The sequence below is a fragment of the Crinia signifera genome, chromosome 12 (genome assembly GCF_055691185.1).
Source record: "Crinia signifera chromosome 12, ASM5569118v1, whole genome shotgun sequence".
Classification (NCBI taxonomy): domain Eukaryota; kingdom Metazoa; phylum Chordata; class Amphibia; order Anura; family Myobatrachidae; genus Crinia; species Crinia signifera.
Window position 1 is genome coordinate 29,672,044 of NC_139228.1, and position 20,293 is coordinate 29,692,336.

The 20,293-nt window shown below is 44.9% G+C and overlaps 1 protein-coding gene across 3 annotated transcripts in view; it reads right to left on the reverse strand.

Annotated features, from left to right (window-relative positions):
- LOC146049969 (spectrin beta chain, erythrocytic-like) overlaps positions 1-20,293 on the reverse strand; it is a 97,148-nt gene that overhangs the window by 35,619 nt on the left and 41,236 nt on the right. For all 3 annotated transcript variants that reach the window (XM_083166685.1, XM_083166686.1, XM_083166687.1), the window contains exons 12-21: positions 18,608-18,910; positions 18,204-18,354; positions 15,770-16,640; positions 14,353-14,490; positions 13,425-14,181; positions 9,420-9,622; positions 6,482-6,572; positions 4,755-4,901; positions 3,830-4,093; positions 2,080-2,292 (exon numbers count right to left, since the gene is read on the reverse strand). In XM_083166685.1, coding sequence (XP_083022811.1) covers positions 2,080-2,292; positions 3,830-4,093; positions 4,755-4,901; positions 6,482-6,572; positions 9,420-9,622; positions 13,425-14,181; positions 14,353-14,490; positions 15,770-16,640; positions 18,204-18,354; positions 18,608-18,910 — 3,138 coding nt within the window. The remainder of the gene's footprint in view (positions 1-2,079; positions 2,293-3,829; positions 4,094-4,754; positions 4,902-6,481; positions 6,573-9,419; positions 9,623-13,424; positions 14,182-14,352; positions 14,491-15,769; positions 16,641-18,203; positions 18,355-18,607; positions 18,911-20,293) is intronic.

Here is a 20,293-nt window from a genome sequence, read left to right on the forward strand (position 1 = left end):
GCATACAGAAATGCAGTAAAACCCCCGATAATGGGGTTTTTACCGCATTTCTGTGATAGAGAATCGCCCCCTATGTCACACATGTAATACCCATTACACATTATACCATGCACCAAAATGTCAGGGAGAGACAGGGAGCAAGAGAGGGGGGATGTCAGGGAGAAAAAGGGGAAGAGAGGAAGTGAAAGAGAGCTGGTGTCAGGAAGAGAGAGAGAAAGAAAGACAGCGCCAGGTAGGGACTGTCAGAGATAGAAGGGAAGTGTGGGAAAAGAGGAGAGAAATAGAATAGAAAGTGAAAGCAGAGAAGAGAAGAGGAAAATAAGGAGGTGGAGAGAAGGCGAGGGTAGAGAGGGAGAGGAGGGGAATGAGGAGGGGGAGAGGAAGCAGAGGAAAGGGGGAGGTAGAGAGGAGGAGAGGGAGCAGAGTAGAGGGTGAGAGGAGAGGGAAATTGGAGGAGAGGATGGGGATGGAGGGAACAGGATGAGGGGAAGAGGAGGGAGAGCAGAAAAGAGGGGGTGCAGAGGAGTGGGGGAGGGAGAGTTGAGTAAAGGGGGAGTGGAGTGGAGGAAGTGGGAATGGAGGAGAGGGGAGGGGGAAACATAGGGAGTGGAGGGGAGGGGGAACAGAGGGAGGGAGTGCGGAGGAGGGGGCATCAGAGGAGAGGGTATCAGAGGAGAGGGTATGGGGAGCAGAGGATAGGGGTAGCAGAGCCGAGGGGAAGGGAGAGAGCAGAGCCGAGGGGGAGGGGAAGAGTGGTAGCAGAGAGGAGGGTAGGGGGATAATAGCGAAGGGGGAGTGGAGGAAAAAGGGAGAGCAGTGGTTTGAAGAAGCATAATACAGTCACCAATGACAGCACTTGGGATTTCTTCTTCTGTTCCCTGCACATGGTCCCCAGCTCCTGCTCCATGCTCCTGTGCCAGACGCACGGTCTCCCACTGCCTGGTGCCGACTCTGTTGCAGGCAGCGCAGTCTATTCAATCACATTGTACAGTGAGACGGCCTTCTTCTCCTGTGCCACTCCCTTGCGGCGGCTCTGCTGCAGCCAGTACATTCAAGCCGGCGCCGGGTCTCCTCCTGCATCACACCGCGTGGTCCCCAGCTGCCACTCACTGGAGACTGGAGCCACTGGCCGGAGCTGCTGTCGCAGCGGTAAGCGTCTGGCAGTATCTCCCTGATTGCGGCCCGCTGCTGCCACAATTAAACATCAAAAAGAAAAAACCCAGGCAGCAGCGGGCCCCTATAACTGCATGGGCCCTGGTGCGCTGCACCGGCTGCACCGGCAGTAGTTCAGCTCCTGGGTGGAACTATACCTCTAACACTCTTCGATAGATATCATCACTCAAGAAGTTGTGAGGACTCAAATCTCCATGAGACCTCCACATCAAGAAGGAAAGTCCTATTTCTTTCACTGTTACATAGCGCTTGTTCCTGTTTCCACCTGTACCCCTTTTTTTTCCCCAATATAAATATATGGTTGCTTGTTGTCATAGGCCAAGCAGTTAGAATGTGCTGTCCAGACATACACTAATTTTAGCGGCTGTATAATACTAATCATCAATATTATCATTGCTGTCCATAGTGGAGGAAACTGAACATGTACCTATATAAAATATACCATCCAGTTCTATTTGGCATAATGTGAATTAAGGGCACCAGTGTGCAGTATAATATAATCATAAGTGAGGGTGATGGGGTATATGATGATATGAGGGCATACTGGCTGGGAATGATAGAAGAAGATACTGAATTCCATAGTAAGAAGGGGCACTCAATCAGGAATCAAGGGCCATTTTCTTTCTTCAGACTGTAACTCAACAGTCGGAATTCAATGTTCCCGGCTGTTAAGTGTCGGGAAGTCTGTGGACCGGTGAAAACAGCTGCGGATTGTCGAAAAACAGCCAACAGCCGTCAAATTACATCTGACTTTTAACAAAGTCGGATCTGACACCCTTCAATGTTGTCATTAACAGCAAGTGACGGTATTTCCCCTGTCTGATTGAATACCGCCCTAAATGTTTCTGCATTTGTAGCCTTTTCATGACTTACAATCAATGTTCTCTAAATGAAAAGAAAACTTACAGTCTCATCAGCCAAGTCCCGATGCAGTTGGTGCACTTGCTTTGAAGAATGAAGTCTTCTTTTCCTTTCTTGAATTGGTTCTTGAAGTTGGAGGAATCGTACTTTAATATTTTGTTCCTTTTCACCAAGTTCCTTGTCTGTATCAAGTGATGGAACATCCGAAACAACTTCATCCATTTCTTTCTTTTTCTGATCTATCTGATCCTCAATTCTCTGCAGAAAGGATATGCAAAAAAAATAAATGTCTACTGAATCTTACAAAATCAATACTCAAGCTTTGGGAAAACATGGTCTTAATTGATGGGGCATTTCATTTGGAGACAATCATTTGGATAATACCAACAATAACCACACAATAGAACTCTGGAAGCATGTGATGAAGACATTGGGGAAATTGTAATTTGTAAATTGTTATTGTATGACAAAGTGAAATGCTCTATGATTATTATTAACTTCTTTTGACTGGTTGTTTTGAATATATCATCTGCACTATTCCATTAGAAGAAATTAAATCATTTTCATGTCAACCCAAACTTTCTCCGATGTTCATAAATAGCGATGTTTATAACAGCAATGCTTCTGAGCATGTTACAGTAAGTTCAGGTTTGTCCTGCCCCAGCAAAACCCACCACATAACATAGCCCCCCCCCCCCCCTCACCTCCGATCCGGAGTTTGTACGCCGGAGCTCCCCTGTCGCTGCCCCAGCCACCAATCACAGTCAGCAGTGACCACCGGTAGGCAGGCTCTGGGATGTTCGGGCGGCTTGGGAGGACTCAGGCTCCTGAGAGCTTCCGAGTCCCCCCCAAGCTGCCCCGAACATCACCAAGCCTGCCGCCTGCTCCCTGCAACTAATGGCGGCAGGGGCAGTGGCAGGGGAGCTTTGGCGTACGATCTCCAGAGCAGAGAGGTGAGGGGGAGCGATGGGAGGGGAGAGGAGGTGGGGGGGGGGTGCCCGGACAGGTGATGCGCCAGTGGTGCACAGCAGCAGGCACCACTGGCGCACACCTTGATACTAGTGGTATGCCCGGAAATTTTCTGGGACAGCCCGCTGTGGCAGCGCAGCTGAGCCTGCAAAATTTCCAGGCATACCACTCAAGTGGTTAAGGGTTCCAGCCGCCCTAGGCTAATACAAAATTGGCCACCCCCTCCGTTCCTCACCACCAATTTTTTTCGCATTTATATTCAGCTAAAAATCTGTAACAGGCTTGGGCCTCAGCTCCATTCATACTGCCACTTACTGCCCTAGCAGTGCTGGCAACGGTGGCAGGGTCATCAATCACAGCCTTGGCAGCAGAGATAGCCTTGGCTATCACAAGATCGCTTCCCAGTGTCCTTGCCTCAGTGAAGCCGGCAATCAAACCAGGCACCACAGCTCCAAATTCCGAACCATGGGAAGATCCAAATCGGGGTTTGTTTTGGTTTGTAGATAAACAACCAGCCAATCTGCTCCTACCTGTCATTTTTCAAACCCAGCCCGCAACATGACAGGTAGAAGCTGATTGGATGGCTATTTATCACTCTCCATTTTATCGCTTTTTGAAGCTTGACTCATCTGGCCCATAATATTTAACCAATATACTATGGACCTATAACAGCCGTGAGCTGATATTACTATCGGCAAGGGAATGGATTGGCTTTTTTCGGTTGTATATTTCTGTTCAAACGGAGATTGGGTCACTTTTGGCAATAATAAAAATAATAGGATAGCTGAGCATTCTGTTCAAAGACAGTACAAAATTCTGCACTTACCTTGTGCTTATTGAGAAGAATATTAACACTTGTCAAGTCTTTTCCATAGTCGTCAGATGCTACCTGCTGCTCTATGTCATTTGTCCACTTTGCTATGTCTGCAAACCTTTGGTCATATAAATCAGAGCGGTGAGCATCAAATAGAGACTGCTCTTTCTTAAGGGTTGTAGTCTCCAGATCATCCCATTGCTCATGCAGAGCACTAACTTTCCTAGAGATCACTGGGGCAAATTGTGGTTTCTCCTGTGCCAACTGCTTTTCTTCCTGAAGAAAAATAAAAATAACAATATATACATAAATATATATATATATATATATATATATACACACACACACACACTTCCTTAGACAAGGGCTTATGGTGGTAATTTAGACCCGATCGCTGCTCTGCAAGATTGCAGAGATCCGCCAGAGTGAAATCCCGCCCCCTGCAATCCTGCGAATGGCTTAGCTCGGTTTACAAAAATAGGCTGGATCAGCGAATAGATGCAAATTCCTACACAAGCCACTCACCATCCAATGATTTTCCCACTGTGTGCAATCTGTGCGTAGCCCAGGACTTACCCAGCGGTTGTAATAGAAGCAGCCGGATCGGGACCGGAGCTGAGGTCACGCGCCTTCCCCTATAAAACCTGGGCACGCTTGCGTTTTCCCTGACACTCCCAGAAAATGGGCAATTATCACCCACAAACGCCGGCTCGCTGTCAATCAACTTGCATACAGCCAGCGATAGAAAAAAACTAGCAGGATTTTATTGCAGAACGGCCTTGGACATGCACGCTACATGCGCAGTCCATCGATAATCAACCTGCCTGCGCATTCACATCCCTGGGATCAGGTCTGAATAACCCCCATTGTTAGGTAACACAAAGGACCAAACAAACAAGCAAAGTATATGTGAACAAAAAAGTAATAAGACAACTACCTTTTCGATCTTCTGAAGTCTATCCTTATTGGAATCAATTTCTGCCCGGAACGCTTGGTGTTTTAACCACTTGCTATGTAAGTTGTGAGCTTCTTCATATGAGGTATCCTGAGCTGTTAACATTTTTTCATTGATCCACAAAGTTAACTGAAACATAAAATACAAGAGTGATTTTTGGTTTGTGGACAATGTTACCTCACTCTAATAATGAACACTTTATTATTTATTTATTTTTATTTACTACTAGTTATTTATATAGCGCACACATATTCCGCAGCGCTTTCCAGAGAATATTGGAACATTCACATCAGCCCCTGCCCCAGTGGAGCTTACAATCCAAATTTCCTACCACATGTACATGCACACACACAGACATTCTAGGGTTAATTTGTTGGGAGCCAATTAGCCTACCAGTATATATTTGGATAGGGGGATAGAAACCGGAGTACCCGAAGAAAACCCACGCAAGCACGGGGAGAATATACAAACTCTGCATCGTTAGGGCCATCGTGGGAATCAAACCCATGACCTCAGTGCTGTGAGGCAGAAATGCTAACCCTTACACCATCAGTGCTGTATTCAGGACATACAGTACCTATTCAATGCCATCTCCTGATAGACATGTCCCTGTGGGGAGGATGGACCTCAGTCCATACTGTACAAATCATACATACAGAGTTCAATAGAAGCACTGTAGCACACTGACAGATAACAGGTAACAGGTAGGAAGGGGACATGGATTTAGTCATCCTCCCTGCATCCTCCCTTAGGGCCATATGTACTAATCTTATAAAGTGATAAAATGGAGAGTTATAAACCACCAGCCAATCAGCTCCTACTTGCCATGTCACAGGTGCTTGAAAAATGACAGGTAGGAGCTGGTTTATCACTTTCTATTTTATCAATTTTCAAGGCTTAGTACATCCTCACTTGGCGAGTTTTTTTGTGTGAAGCGCTCTGTAAAAACCCCACCACTGTGACTCCCGGGTCCGCTGAGCACTCCATCAGCCGGTGCCCGGCCCTACCCCCGGCAACCCAGCTGTGTGCGGGGGAAGGAGGCAGGGCCGGGCAGCAGGAGTCGGGCAGTGGCTGAAGCTGAGCGCAGCGATGAACTTTGTGGCACTGCCCGGCAAGAAGGAGCGCAGGCAGTGGCACTCCCGAGAATTGTTCGGGTTTGCCAGTCTGCACACTGGAGCATAACCCAGAAAATTTTCGGAAGTACCAGAAAAGGGGTTGAGGGCCTTATGACAATAGAAATGCAATTTTAATACTTATAACATAGTAACATAGTAGTTTAGGTTGAAAAAAAAACTTCCATCATGCTCTACCTTTTTTCCCAGACCTCTTAGACTGGGTGTTGTCTAGATTATAATCCCCTTTTACATTTTTTAATTCGATTCCACTTTGGGTTTAATAATGTTTATTGGTGGTACCCCTGGATGTTTCTTATGCAATAAATGTTTGTCCAACCTTAATGTAAATGTATTTATTGTGTCTGCCAGCACCACCTCTTCTGGAAGAGAGTTCCATACTTTTACTGCTCTGACCGTAAAAAAGCCTTTCCTTTGGAGGGTACAAAACCTTCTCTCCTCCAGCCTGAGCGCATGCCCATGTAGGCGATTGGCCTATTTTTCTGGCCCTGACCATAGGCCATAATTACAAAATACCACATGACAAACAGTAAGGAGTGCTAAAAAGCAAAAGGCTGCTGGGAACAATACATTTACCTCATCACAGTTTTCCAAGAAATCCTGAAGAGCTACATGATCTTTCAGCAGCAGAGAGAACTGATTTGCTTTTTCCACATTTACTGCGTACCTGAAAGAATACGGAAGATCAAACAATATAGTTATTCTAAGCAAAGGCGTAACTACCATAGGTGCAGGGGATGCAGCTGCTATGGGGCCCAGAGCTGAGAGGGGCCCACTTTGCCTGTCATAGTTACATGTGCTGTATATATTTTTCAGCATTAGGTGATAAATAGGGGCCCTTACAAACTTTAGATATGGGGCCCACATCAGTGTTCCCTCTAAGCTGTGCGCGTGTGCACGCGCACACAACTCGACGAACGTGCGCACAGACATTACAACAGAGCGCACAAAGCAGCAGTGGTCGCTTTTTGCAGTTGTGGACTCAATTAATGTGTGTTTCACTCCTTAACTACATTGTGTGCTGTGTTTTGAATGTTTAAATGTTTAATATCATTTTGAAGTAAAGTTAACACAAATGCTGAACGTCATTTTCCAGTTATATATAAGTGACGCACAAAAATTTAAATTTCCTTCCAAAGTTGCACAGCCAAAATCTTTTACCGCACACAGCCTTCGTAAAATTAGAGGGAACATTGGCCCACATGTATCTAGTTACGCCTGGCAACTGAAGAACAGTGTTCATATACCAGATCCATTAAAAACAAGTGAAAGGGCAGCGAGGGGACATTGCAGGGGCAGGAAGCAGCGTTTTGTGGGAGCAGTCCAGACAATGAAGACGGGTCCAGACCACTTGGGGGGCCGTGGCAGCTGCGTGATGTCACACGCAGCCACTGTGACAAACAACATGGCCAGCCTTTACAGGATTCACAGGTATTCACACACACATCGCTAAATTTTGCATGCACATTGCTAAAGTGCAAGGGCTTTGCTACACAGCGAAGCGCTCGCACTTTAGGGATGTGTGTGCAAGATTTTGCGGGTACATTGTGGCGAAGGGGAACAGCGAGCGCTGCGGCTTTGCTCTGTGCTGGGAAGCCCCCTCCCCATCGGGAGTTGTAGTTCAAGGATTCCTCTGTAAACTACAAATAGATCTGAATCAGGCCCTTTCTTAGCACCTGTACACGCTACATCCGTGGTTCTCAAACAGGCAGGTGTCTAGGCTCCCTGGGGTGCATCAGGACACTTGCAGAGGTGTCTTGTGTTGGTGGTCCAGGATCAATTCATATTATTTATGGGCAATGTAACAGGCAAAAACCAGTGCTGCTGGCCCCCAATCATAACATATGTGGACAAGCAGAAGCCAATACTCTCCCTCACCACATAACTGTGATATACAGTATACACACAATGTACTTCATTTAATATTTTTTTCAGAATTTCTCAATAAGAAATATTTGGTCATGGGGTACCTTGAAAACATTTTGATGCTCTAGGGTGCCGTGATTCCAAAAAGTTTGAGAACCACTGCCCTTCACACTAATACACATAGGACTGGCACCCCTCTTGTATTATTTGTATTGGATTAACTAGGTTTTAGGTAAAGACCAAGCAATAACTAAAACAAATAATGAAATAACATTACAGTAATAACATGGGGCAGCAGTGAAAACAGATCATACATAACATAGGCCCTTATTCTGGTTGGTGCGGTAATATCCGCGTGCGTTCGTGCCGCCGATGTTTTGTGTCTGCGCATGTGCAGAGGCATCTCTGCGCATGTGCGAACGGAACGCACGTCCAAATTCCGCATAAAATGTGTACACTACGAACAGGGGGTGGAGAGGGGCGTGAAGGGCTGTTTGGGCTCATTTCCATATGCATACGCCCCGCGTTTCATGGGCGTTCCCATGAAAACGCTGGGCGTATGTATGGTAATGCGGCCGTGACGCACGTGTAGGGGGCGGACATATGACATTGCCGGATGTCAGCTGCCCGCCCAGATCCCTGCTTTTGCACGGAGAAATGCCTGTGTGGTCTAAGGTTGCGGGAGCTGGCGGACAACTCGGTCCTGCATTCGATGGTCCGCGACCATCGAATGATGGGGGAGGTTCCAAGAGATGGAGGAGGTGTATCGGTGAGAAATCCACTCGTGCTCCGTGCGGTCAGCGGCTTACCGCATTCAGACGGAGCGAGCGATCCGTACGAAAGGCGGGGTTTAGGACGCACGGTCCTGCCCGCATATTCGGCTCCGTCCGCACCGACCAGAATAAGGCCCATAGAGACATGCAAGGTAGATATAATACATTCAGATATGTGGGGGAGTTGCCATTATGTAGGACAAAGGCAGGTCTGTGTGTAAGTGTGGAGTGGAGATTGGGACTACATTGTCAATGTGGTAGTAGTGTGGGTAGTATAGGTGGGAGCAAGGTTGACTTAAATAGATGGGTTATTTTTCAGACAGCATTCAAAGATTGGACATCTGGAGGAAATTTTAACCATATGGGTGGGTCCCATGAGGTGGGGGATGACACTGGAGAGAGGATTCATAGAATAGAGCTAAGGTGGTCAGCCAATACTCAGTGACCAACTGGATTACTGGCTAGCAAGAACTGCAGTCTCTGCCATCTTTGGTGATCAGTGGTCCCATTCATTAGCACATTTAGAGCCAGATGTATCAAGTGATAAAATGGAGAGTGATAACCAACCATCCAATCAGCTCCTGTTATTTTCTAAATGCAGCCTGTAACATGACAGGAGCTGATTGGATGGTTGTTTATCTCCATTTTATCACTATTTGCGACTTGATACATCTGGTTCTCAGTACAGTTCAGTGTAAATTGGTCATACTGGCATTCCTGATAATCAAGGTGTACTGATATCAAACAAAGTTTGTAAATGAGAACCAATGCAAGCAACCATGTCATGAGAGTGGATATCTGTATGATATGCTACATAGGTTCTTCTCACAAAATGGCTGCCTCCAATGTTTTCACTTTATCTATGGTACCGTTACCGATCATGCAGCGAGTCTGCTTTCTCCAAAGCCCGATCAGCAAAAATGTTTTTATCTTCGTCCAATTTTGCTGCATTTTCTATTGTCCCGATAATTTTCTCTTCATTATTTCTCATGGAATCCACAAAGTCTTCATGTTTCTTCTGTCTGTTCTGAGAGGCTTGTAATGTATTGGGTAATTCAGTATAAGCAAGGGTGTATTCCTTAGAACGGAAGACAAATAATCTATTACACGGGTGTATGTTTAGAAGCGTAAAGCAAATGGAAATAGAATGTTCTGGAATTTCTTGGAAATGTAGTACAGGTTTTCCCAATTTTATATATAATATTATATAATGTTAGACTCATCCAAGCTGCCGCCTTTTACATACATAACCATCGAACATTTGTAGCATTTTTTCTACAATGGAGATTAATTATTGGATCACAATACAGACCAGACTGTATTAGAAAACATCAAAGTAAACAGTAGGTCTTATTCTGGTTCATTTTCTTAGACGAGAAGGTGGTACCGATGTTTTGCGTATATGCATGCACAGCGCATGTGTATACGCTGGGTGCATGTGAACTCGGTGAGAAGTCTGATCGCCGAGTGCACGCTCCCAGCCTTGCAAGAGCAGGGTGGAGAGGAGCATGGGGTGCTGGGCTGGGTCATTAGTATATGTGAACACCCAACATTTCATGGGCGTTCCCATGAAAACGCTGGGCGTACGCATGCTAATGCGGTCATGATGCACGTGCAGGGGGCGGACAGCTGACATAAACGGATGTCAGCTGCCCGTCCAATTCCCTGCATTTGTTCGCTCATATGTACGAGTGGTCTGGGCCACCCTTACATATGCGGGCACCTTCGCCATCATTCGATGGTTGGTGACCATCAAAAGATGGGGGAGGTTCCCACTCGCATGTGAATGGATGTTCATGTAAAACATCCGTTTGCAAACCTTGCGAACGAATTCGGTGTGCGAATGGGTGGTGCAAGCTAACCATTCGCAAGGCGGGGTTTGAGTCATTCACAAGTGTGCGTACACGCGTCCTAGCGAATGAACCAGAATAAGGCCCGCGTCACCCCAGGCAGGACAGAGGAACTACACGGATATTGAAAAGTGCAGGGTATTAAAATGAACCCTAACAAGCAAATCAATAAATAAATCCCTCTCGGACAGAGCTGGATTAAGGTCTGTGGGGGCCCTGGACAATAAACCTAAAATTTATATAATGGTGGTTATAAAAATAAAGTATCATTTATTAATCAGCATTGTGACTGTGTTCAATTCATTAGGAAGAAGGTATAGGGGGGAATTTACTAAGGTCTGGGCATCGGGAATTCTCCGCTCTTGATTGGCTGGTGGCCGGACCTAACCCTTGGTCTGTGGGCGGAGCTAAGGATGTAAGCACATGCTCCGCTTGAGTCTACTGGGTACGTGTGGAGCCAGAAAAGCACAAAAGACAGCGGTGAGTATAATTTCTTTCCACAGAAACCCCTATTGGATTTTACATGGAGAAGAGGATGGGCCATCGAGGGAATCCATAGAGGAGTATAAGTGGATGAGCCCCTGAGGCACCGGGGACAGCCCTGGGCTTCAGCCCGGGCAGGGTTAATCCTGGAGGGGGAGGCCTTCATTGGGGGGTTCTAACAGCCCCAGGGTCCATACCCAGGCTGACTGGTCAGGGTAAATTCTTTGGCATATAAAAATTTTCCCCCAGGCTGAGGAATTACCCTGCTGGCTGGTTGGGCCCACTGCTGGTTCTCAAAATATGGGGGACCCCTAGTCATTTTGTCCCCCAAATTTTGGGAAACAGGACCAGCCTTTGAGCCTGGTGTTGGTTTTAAAAACTCGGTCTAAACAAAGGGGATCCTACTTGTTTAGACCCGTGAATTTTTGAAACCAGGACCGGCTCTTTGAGCCCGGCTGGTTACGGCCATGTGGATTGGACGCCGTATTTTTAAAATTATTTATTTATTTTATCTATTATTTGACACTGAAGCCTGCACGGATCTGACAGATCTATGCCTATTATAGGTGTATTCGGCTAAGTAAATTTCCCCCATAGTATCTTACAAAAAAATAAAAATTGCAAATCACACTTTATAAAATGTAACCAAATATTCCAAGTATCTTGCAAAATACAAAGAATAACACAATAAATCAGCATTGGCAATTATTTATTAATCCATTACTTATTTTATAATTATTTTCATGGAATGCACCAATGAATCTTTGGTGCACTCATTCTAAGAAAATACAAATAACATAAGTGATGAATTAACAAAAATGGGAAGAAAATGGGACTCAATACATTTGTTAAAATGAAAAGACATTTACATAAAAATGGACAGACATCGTAAGATTATGAAAACACAATACTGGTAGATAAATAAAGTGAGTTACCTAATAGAAAATAGTAACAAATTGCTGTGCTGCACCTTCTTAATACCGGGATACACAGCAATTTGTTATTATCACCAACACAACCCATTGTGTGCTTTATTGGAAGTTGGATAATCACCCCCAAAAGGAGCATTGTTTAAAACTTTACTTATGAAGGAGGATTACTGAAACACTGCTACCTCCTTGCAAATTCCTCAGCTGAATGATCAATTAAAATATGGGCGCTTTACGAGGTGAGAAAGAAGGGACTTGTACTCCCCTGTTATAGTGGTGGATCCTGATGTCCTTCTTCTCTCCTATTTCTCGATCACGGATGGTATATGAAATACTGTTTGGTTAAGGTGTCGGTTAGGGTATTCAATATTAGTGCCCACCAATATTGAATACCCTAACCGACACCTTAACCAAACAGTATTACACGAGGACAATTGCCCTCTTTTCTCTCTTATCATTTCATATACCATCCGTGATCGAGAAATAGGAGAGACGAAGGACATCAGGATCCACCACTATAACAGGGGAGTACAAGTCCCTTCTTTCTCACCTTGTAAAGCGCCCATATTTTAATTGAGTACTCTATCTGTATCCAAATCCATATCCAAGGGATACTTGGGTGGTATCCCTTTCCCAATAGAAATACAGGCAGCTTTCTGTGCGGATTAATAGAACCCCATCATTTGAAAATTACGTTTCCTCAGCTGAATGACTCTAAGCCAGAGGTTCCCAATCTTTTTCGAATCATGGCACCCTAGAGTATCAGAATTTTTCCACGGCACCCCTAGGTCCCCCAAAAATATATAAAATTAAGTAGATTGTGTTTATATGTGCTTCTTAGGTTCTGTTATGTGGCAAAGGGCAGGATTTGCTTCTGTTTGTACATATATTTTAAAATTGGTAGCCAACAGCACTGGTTTTGTCCATAAATAATTGATCATAAATAATTTAAATTGGTCCTGGACCACCAACCTGGGGCACCCCTGCAAGTGTCCCGAGGCACCCCTGGGAGCCGCGGCACACAGTTTGGGAACCACTGCTCTAAGCAGTTAAGAGCTACCAAGGGTCATATTAAATATTATTATGTTATGAATTAATACGTGGATATTGTGTGTTGTTGCTATACCAATGAATTAATGTAGTTATTATTTATTTTTAATTTATATGATTATATTTTATTCATGTATTCCTTTTTATAATTAATAAATATTAATTAGTTCAACACAGTGCGCTCTTTTATTACCTAGCTTTGTTTCTTAGAGAATTTATTTAGTTATTTTGGGAGCAGGATAAATTTTAAATTGAAGCTGTGATATTTTTATAAAGTGAACTATCAATATAAATGACTACATCATTTTACATTTTAAGGTTTATTTTGCGCCCGATATACTTTTCTGTATATGTGCATTAAAAACAAAGCTGCCCAGTATATGTATGACACAAGGAAATGAAGACTTGGGTTCACATTTATGTCATAGGCAGTCAGCAGTGAGATCTTCGTGATCATTACTGTACATTTTTCAATTACCAGATTAAAATTCCACCCATGAATTGGTTGGTTGGTTGGACAAGAAACCTTAAGGTGTTTGGTCAGTTTTAGTTAGTATTGAAAAATTACCTGATTGTTCAAAATGGCTTCAGACAGTTTTGCATTACTCAAAAACTTCTGGAATTCTAAGCACTGCTTAAGGAAAATCTCTCGGTTGTCCCACATCTTGTGCAGGTCATTCCACCCAACCTCTACATCTTTTATTCTTTGGTCTAGTTGCTGATATTGAGGGTCATCTTGTCCCTTTGTTGCATTGTTGCCTGTTTCAACAACATTATAGAAATCAGATTCATGTCGTTCCATGTCCTTTTTGAGAGCAAGGTGGTTATTGTATAGCTGCTCTGCATCTTTTAGTGAGGTCGGCGTATCTTCTGAAGCTGTCGCCTGCTGAGATCTGTAGAGCCAAGTCTCGAAATCTAATAAATCAACTAAGAGCTTCTGCAGTTTGCTGCTTTCCCCCAACGAGTCCTCCTGACTTTGCAGTGCATTCTGAAGATCTTGCCAGACATTGTTGAGCTCAATCAATCTGTCAAAAATTTCTTGGGCCTGCTCTGGATTTTCATTTGCTAGTTTCTGGGCTTCTTCTTGGAGGTTTATAAGTTTAGCTTCAATAGTTGCAAGATCTCGCTCAATACCATAAAGTTTCCTCTGGATTGACATGACAGAAGCCAAATCATCCCCAAGGTTCTGAATGGAGTCCACCACATTGATCTTTTCCAGTATCCTGTTCTTGGTTTCGTCACACTCCAAACCATAATTGTAAAGACCCAGGGCAGAGTCAACAGCTTTTCTTTTATGTGCTACCATTGCTTGAAACTCACCCCACCTGCATAAGTAAAACAAAAGAGTGAATTGATTTTTCGTAGTGTACAAATGGTTGACAAGTTAAAAAATCTAGTGGAGTCTTCATTATCATGGATTTAGTTCCTCTTTAACATTGTTGTATAAACTAGACACATGGCATTAGATATCGAAACTAACGTAAATCCAACATCACCTGGTGTTCATGTGGTCCTGGCCCTGCTTCACTTGTTTTCTGTTGGGATGTCCACTTTCGAAGATAGCATCAGATGCACCATTCACGTTCTCAATTTGGGAACCCAATGCATTCATTTCTTGACCCAGAGTATTAAATCTATAAGGAAATACATTGTTGAGTCCATTGTTTAGAGCAGCAAATGCTCTTGCTATGCATTCAGGTTTTAATTTACTGGTTAACTGAAAGGAAAATAAAGTAAGTAGGGAGAATGACAACACGGGCCTGGGTGACACGTCAGTGGTTGTTACAGACATGTAAAAATAAATACTTTTGTTACCATTGTTGCAGACACATACCATCTTTAGCTGGCATCATGCCCCCAACATCCTTTAGCATGTAAGCTCGGACGAGCAGGGCCCTCATTACTTACATGCTTTTCTACTACTGCTACTACTACTGCTACTACTACTTTAAACTATCTTCTACTCCATACTGCTTTCTACAGCATCTAATCCTGCATTTTTCTGCCACCCGGATATTTATTTCAGTGTTATTTGCTGATGCAGCTATGGTTATCTACCCCGTACATGTCTTCTATTGTCTTGAACTGTAAGTCACTGTGTTCTTGTTTTGCCTATTTGTTTATGTACTCTGTAATTGGGTGCTGCAGATCCCTTGTGGCACCATATAAATAAAGCAGATCCTGATAGCGGGCTTCCCACTCATTGCATGGTCAGACACATGGGTGCAGTGCCGTCTTTCCCATTGGGCTTAATGGGAAGTTGCCCAGGGGCCCAAGGATTCTAGGGGCCCACCCCAATGGGGAAGACTGCATTGCCCTGGGGAGCTGCTGCGGGTGGCGGGCAGCGGGGTCCGGGCAGTGGGGATCAGGCAGTGGTCACTGGAAGCTTGTAGCGCTATTTGCTGGGCAGCGGGGTGGGAAGCGCTACTGAATTTCAAAGCATATTGAAAAGACTGGCCAGACGCTGATTGGCTGAATTCTATCAGCCAATCAGCATCTGGCCAGTCTTTTGAAAAATCAGCAGCGCTTCCCACTCAGCCACCCGGCAAACAGCGCTACACGCTCCCAGCCACTGCTGCCTGGACGCCGCTGCCCGAACACCACTACCGGGATGCTGCTGCACATAGGTATGTGTGGTTTGAGTGTGGGTCTGTGTGTGTGGGGCCCAGTGAATTATTTTGCCCAGGGGCCGGCGCTAATGTTAAGATGGCCCTGCATTGGTGTACACAGAAAGCAGTATTTGCAAAAAGCTGAGAAAGGCAATCACCAATAGACACAGCGGCATATCTGTCCACCTAAGGTCCTTTGCCAGTAGTGTGAAACACCCATTTAAAAAACATAGTGAAATACAAATTCAATATAAACAAGACATTTGATTATTTAGGCTATTGCAACTAATACATTTAGAATTACCTATGCTGAACAACCCCCATGTCCTCCAAGGATTCTGGAATCACCAACTTTGAAAGCCATTTCTCCTTCTCATCCATCCACATCTCACAGGCATCTATTTCTCCGAGAACACTGTAATATGCCAGATTATCCTGAAGTTTCTGAGACCGCAGGTCTGCTAGAGCTGCCAGATTAGAGTAGAGGGCTTTCAGTTTTTGAAGATGGCCGTCTATCTCCGGGGATGTTTTGTATTCCTCTGGAAATGTTTGAACCTGGTAGTTAAGGCCCTCCAAGACTTTCCTGTTCAACATGATATCATCTAACAGATCTTTATGTTTCTTTATCAGGACATTGGTGGAATATTCGTCATGACCAATGTCATCAGTTTGCATGAGGCTGTACGTTTCTTGCATCCTATTGGCCAGATCTTCCGCATCAACCTGAAACTGGAAGAAGTTTTCAGTATCACGCAAAACTTTTAGACGGAAGGCAGCCAAATCTTTGAGCTGCAACCATTCGTGTTGGACGGTCTCAATTTGTTCTTGGATCTTAGGTGCCGCATAGTGCTTGCTGGCGATCATCGATTCTCCTTCTTTGATAGTTTTCTGCAAATTAGATTCAAAGCCTTTGAGTTCATCTTCAAAAGCCTTTTGCTTTCTTTGAAGGATGGAGATGGTGGTAAGATCTTTTCCGAAGTCCATAGCAGTATAAATGTGTTCTTTCTCCTTAATCCATCGTTGAATCTCATCCATGTCTCTGAAGAATGCCCACATACACCTGCACTGCTCCAGCCGCGCCTTCCGTTGAGCTGCCAAGGCAACAAGATCCTGGTAACAGAGTTCCAGGTGGTGAACTCGATCTTTAATCAGTTGTGGATCACATGGCTTGTACCCTAGAAAATGCAATGGCATTATGTTAATATTGTTGGCAGAGCTTATAGCTGTTACTATGGGTGACAGAGGTAAAGGAGGGTCAGTCCAGACTTTAAATAGCTTAACCAGGTCTTTGGTTTATTTGCCAGGTAGAACAACAGGGTGTTAGATAACACAGGTTTAATGCAGGGCAACATACATGCAGTACGGTATGGACCCAGTCAGGAGTGGGTTAGCTGGGTATACAAGCTCTGTCTGGGCTTTGCACAGGATAATATACACACAGTGGAAGTAGTGGGACTTGTAGTTCCATAAGCAGTGGTAGTGACACAGTGGTAAACAGTGGGCATACAGTGGTAAGTGGTGAGGACACAGTGGTAAGCAGTGGTGACAATGGTAAGCAACGGGCATACAGTGGTAGGTGACACAGTGATAAGTGGTGGTGACACAGTGGTAAGCCGTAATAACACAGTGGTAAGTGGTGGTAAGCGGCGGTGACAGTGGTAAGCAGTGGTGACAAAGTTAACCGGGGGGGGTGACACAGTGGTAAGCGGCGTAAAGCTCAGGGACAGACAGGACTGGGCACGTTCTTCTCCTATTGAGGAAGAACACGCTGTAAGCCATGCATGCACAGAAGGAGAAAGGTGTATTGAGTCAGATAGTGCCTCCATTTCTATGGGAACAGGCGGAGGGGACAGTGTGAGCACGCAACTCCAACAAATATAAGTGTTACAATACTGTATTACTTTACCATAACTTGATCTCATAGCAACTGTTTGACATAACTTACAGTTAGGAACATATACATCTATCTATCTCATACTTACCTACCCTCCCGGAATGGCCAGGAGGGTCCTGAAATTTGGGTACCACCCCCGGCCTCCCGGAAGGGTAGGCAAGCCTCCTACATACCTGCCCTTTGCATCAGCCCCACCCCACATCCCCCTCCTCTGCCAGTAAAATACCATCATTTGCGTCTCTTTAGGGAGGAGGCGGGGCTAAATGACACAAATCACACCATTTGCTAGCGTTCAGTTAAGCCGCTGCCTTGCTCCATGGAAGTCCCACTTTAAAAATGAATGTGTTTATAGTGAATGGATGTGTACCGGTCCACCAGTGCCAATATGTCCAATTTCCTTTGTAACAGGCTCACCAGAGAACGATTTTTACACTGGCCTCAAGACAGCGCAGACGCTGCGTAGCCCAGGACTTACGTTATATACTGGCTGGAGCTGATGTCACACACCCTCCCCTAACAGGCTTTGCCACACCTAGAGTTTCCTAGCCACGCCTGCATTTTCACTGTCACTCCCCGCGGTTTTTCTGACACGCCTGCGTTTTTGTTAACACTCCCACTAAACGTCCGGTTCCCACCACACACTGCTACTTCCTGTCAATCACTGCGTGAAGTGCCAGCGTTCAGAAAAAGTTGCAGGAGTTTATCACTGGCTTGCGCTGCTGCGGACGTTCATTGCGGCCTATATGCAGCCGCAGTTCATCGCCCGCTGTGCAAATTCGTAGCCTAGTTTTATTGCCCTGCAAACATTGTGAAACAAATCTGTGACAACTTGGCTTTCACCCACCTTCTGCAGTGACAAACTTCAGCATGGCCTTATTATATGACTTTACTTTCTCATCCTGAGCCTTTATATCAGCTTCGGCCAACGTGTGTTTTTGCAATAAATATTCCACTTCATTGAGGTGTTTCCCAAAGCCCATGGACAGAAGGCCGCTCTGCGAGATGGAATAGGTTAATTCAAATATTGCCATTATCAAATATTCAATATTACCTGGTGGTTTATTTCGACCGGGGACTAAATTCAAAAATGACAAAATGGAGAATGATTAAAAACCAGCCAATCAGCTCTTGCCTGCCATGTCACAGACTGTGTTTGAAAAATATCAGGCAGGAGCTGATTGGCTGGTTGTTTATCACTTTCCATTTTATCACTTTGAAGCTTCTTGAATCTGGCCCAGTATATTTTACCTTCACTTCGTCCATCCAGGTAACAGTATGCAACATGTCCTGGAACAAGGTTTGAAGCTCAAGGTTCATGTTGAGCCTTTGTTGGCGATCACGCAGCCGGTCTAGGAGGTACTGCCAGAGGCGTAAGATGTTGTCCTTCCTGGCATTGATCCTGTCTATGTCATGGTATCTCTCATTCTCCAGTTCTTTTGCCACATTGACTAATGTTTGAATGCGTCCTTCATAAGCAAAGATATCGGTCTTGATGGCTTCATGCTTCTTTTCAGAGGCCTCCACCGAAGGCAAATCACAGCCAAAATTATCCTGCGGTAAATAACATTTGTTTCGTATTAACGTATTGGAAGAGAATCCATTTTTAGTATTGTACTAAATCACTATCAAATGTTTACCATTCGATGGTGGCAAACATCGGAATGCCACCATCAAATGGTAAAAGTATTTCCATCAAAACAAAATCATCGATGGTTATGAAACATTGTGATGCAATGTCCTTCCCTCTGAATGAGGTTCATTGTGGCAATTTATGAAGCGGCAAAGCAAAGGGGGGCAATTCTAAATTGGGTATGGGTCATAGGGTCAACCCAGAGGCGTACCTAGATATTCTAGGCCCCATAGCAAAAGTTTCCAAGGGCCCCCTATTTAGCAACTGATGGTGATAAATGTATGTAAAACATATTAGTTAGACGCTAAGATGGGCCCCCTTCAACTCTGGGCCCCATAGCAGCTGCACTCCTTGCACCCATGGTAGTTACGCCCTTGGGTCAACCAAATTAAGGTCGAAACTCAATAGGTTGACCACTATTGGTCGACACCTTAAAACGGTCGACGTGGCTTGGGTCGAGAGGGAACAAAATGAGGGAACAAAATGTCGACACAAGCAGTGGGTTGACATGGAAAAGGTGGACATGAAAAAGGTCGATGTGAGTTTTTTCCATTTTTGTGTCGACTTTCGTTGACATGGACACCGTATTAGAGTACCACTTCCCCTCGCATGGCTTGCTTCAATCACCATGCTTCGGGCACAGGGCCTTGCTACGCTTGGCACACTTTTACATTCTCCCTCTATGTCCACGTGGATAGCTAAGTATGACCTATTCTGGAAAAAAATGTGAAAAACTCATGTCGACCTTTTCTATGTCAGAATATTGCTTTTGTCGACCTTTTGATCCTGTTGATCTAAGCCATGTCCACCTTTTTAAGGAGTCGACCTATGGCCTGGTGACCAATAGCGGTCGACCTATTAAGTGTTGACGTAATTAGTGTTGACCCATCGACCGCTTACCTTCTAAATATATCTGTACTGGGCTGTAATATTCATAGCTATATATTACTACACATAGGATACATTTGGTAGGAATTCTATCACCTCATGTGACACTATGGGGGTTATTCTGGTCCGTTCGCAGGGACCGTACGGTCGCACTGAGACCGATATTTGGCATATGCGCAGCTGCATTTCTGCACATGTGCATACGCCGGGTGCATGCGGCCGCGGTGAACAGACTGTTCGCCGAGTGTACGCACCCAACATTGCTGGCGCGGGGTGGCGTGGGAAGACGGCAGATAATTGCGAAATCGCACGGTGACGTGGGTGCCGGGGGCGAGCAGCTGACATCACTGGATGTCAGCAGCCCGCCCACTTCCTTCCGAATGCCCACACACATCTAAGGTTGCCTCAGAGTAACC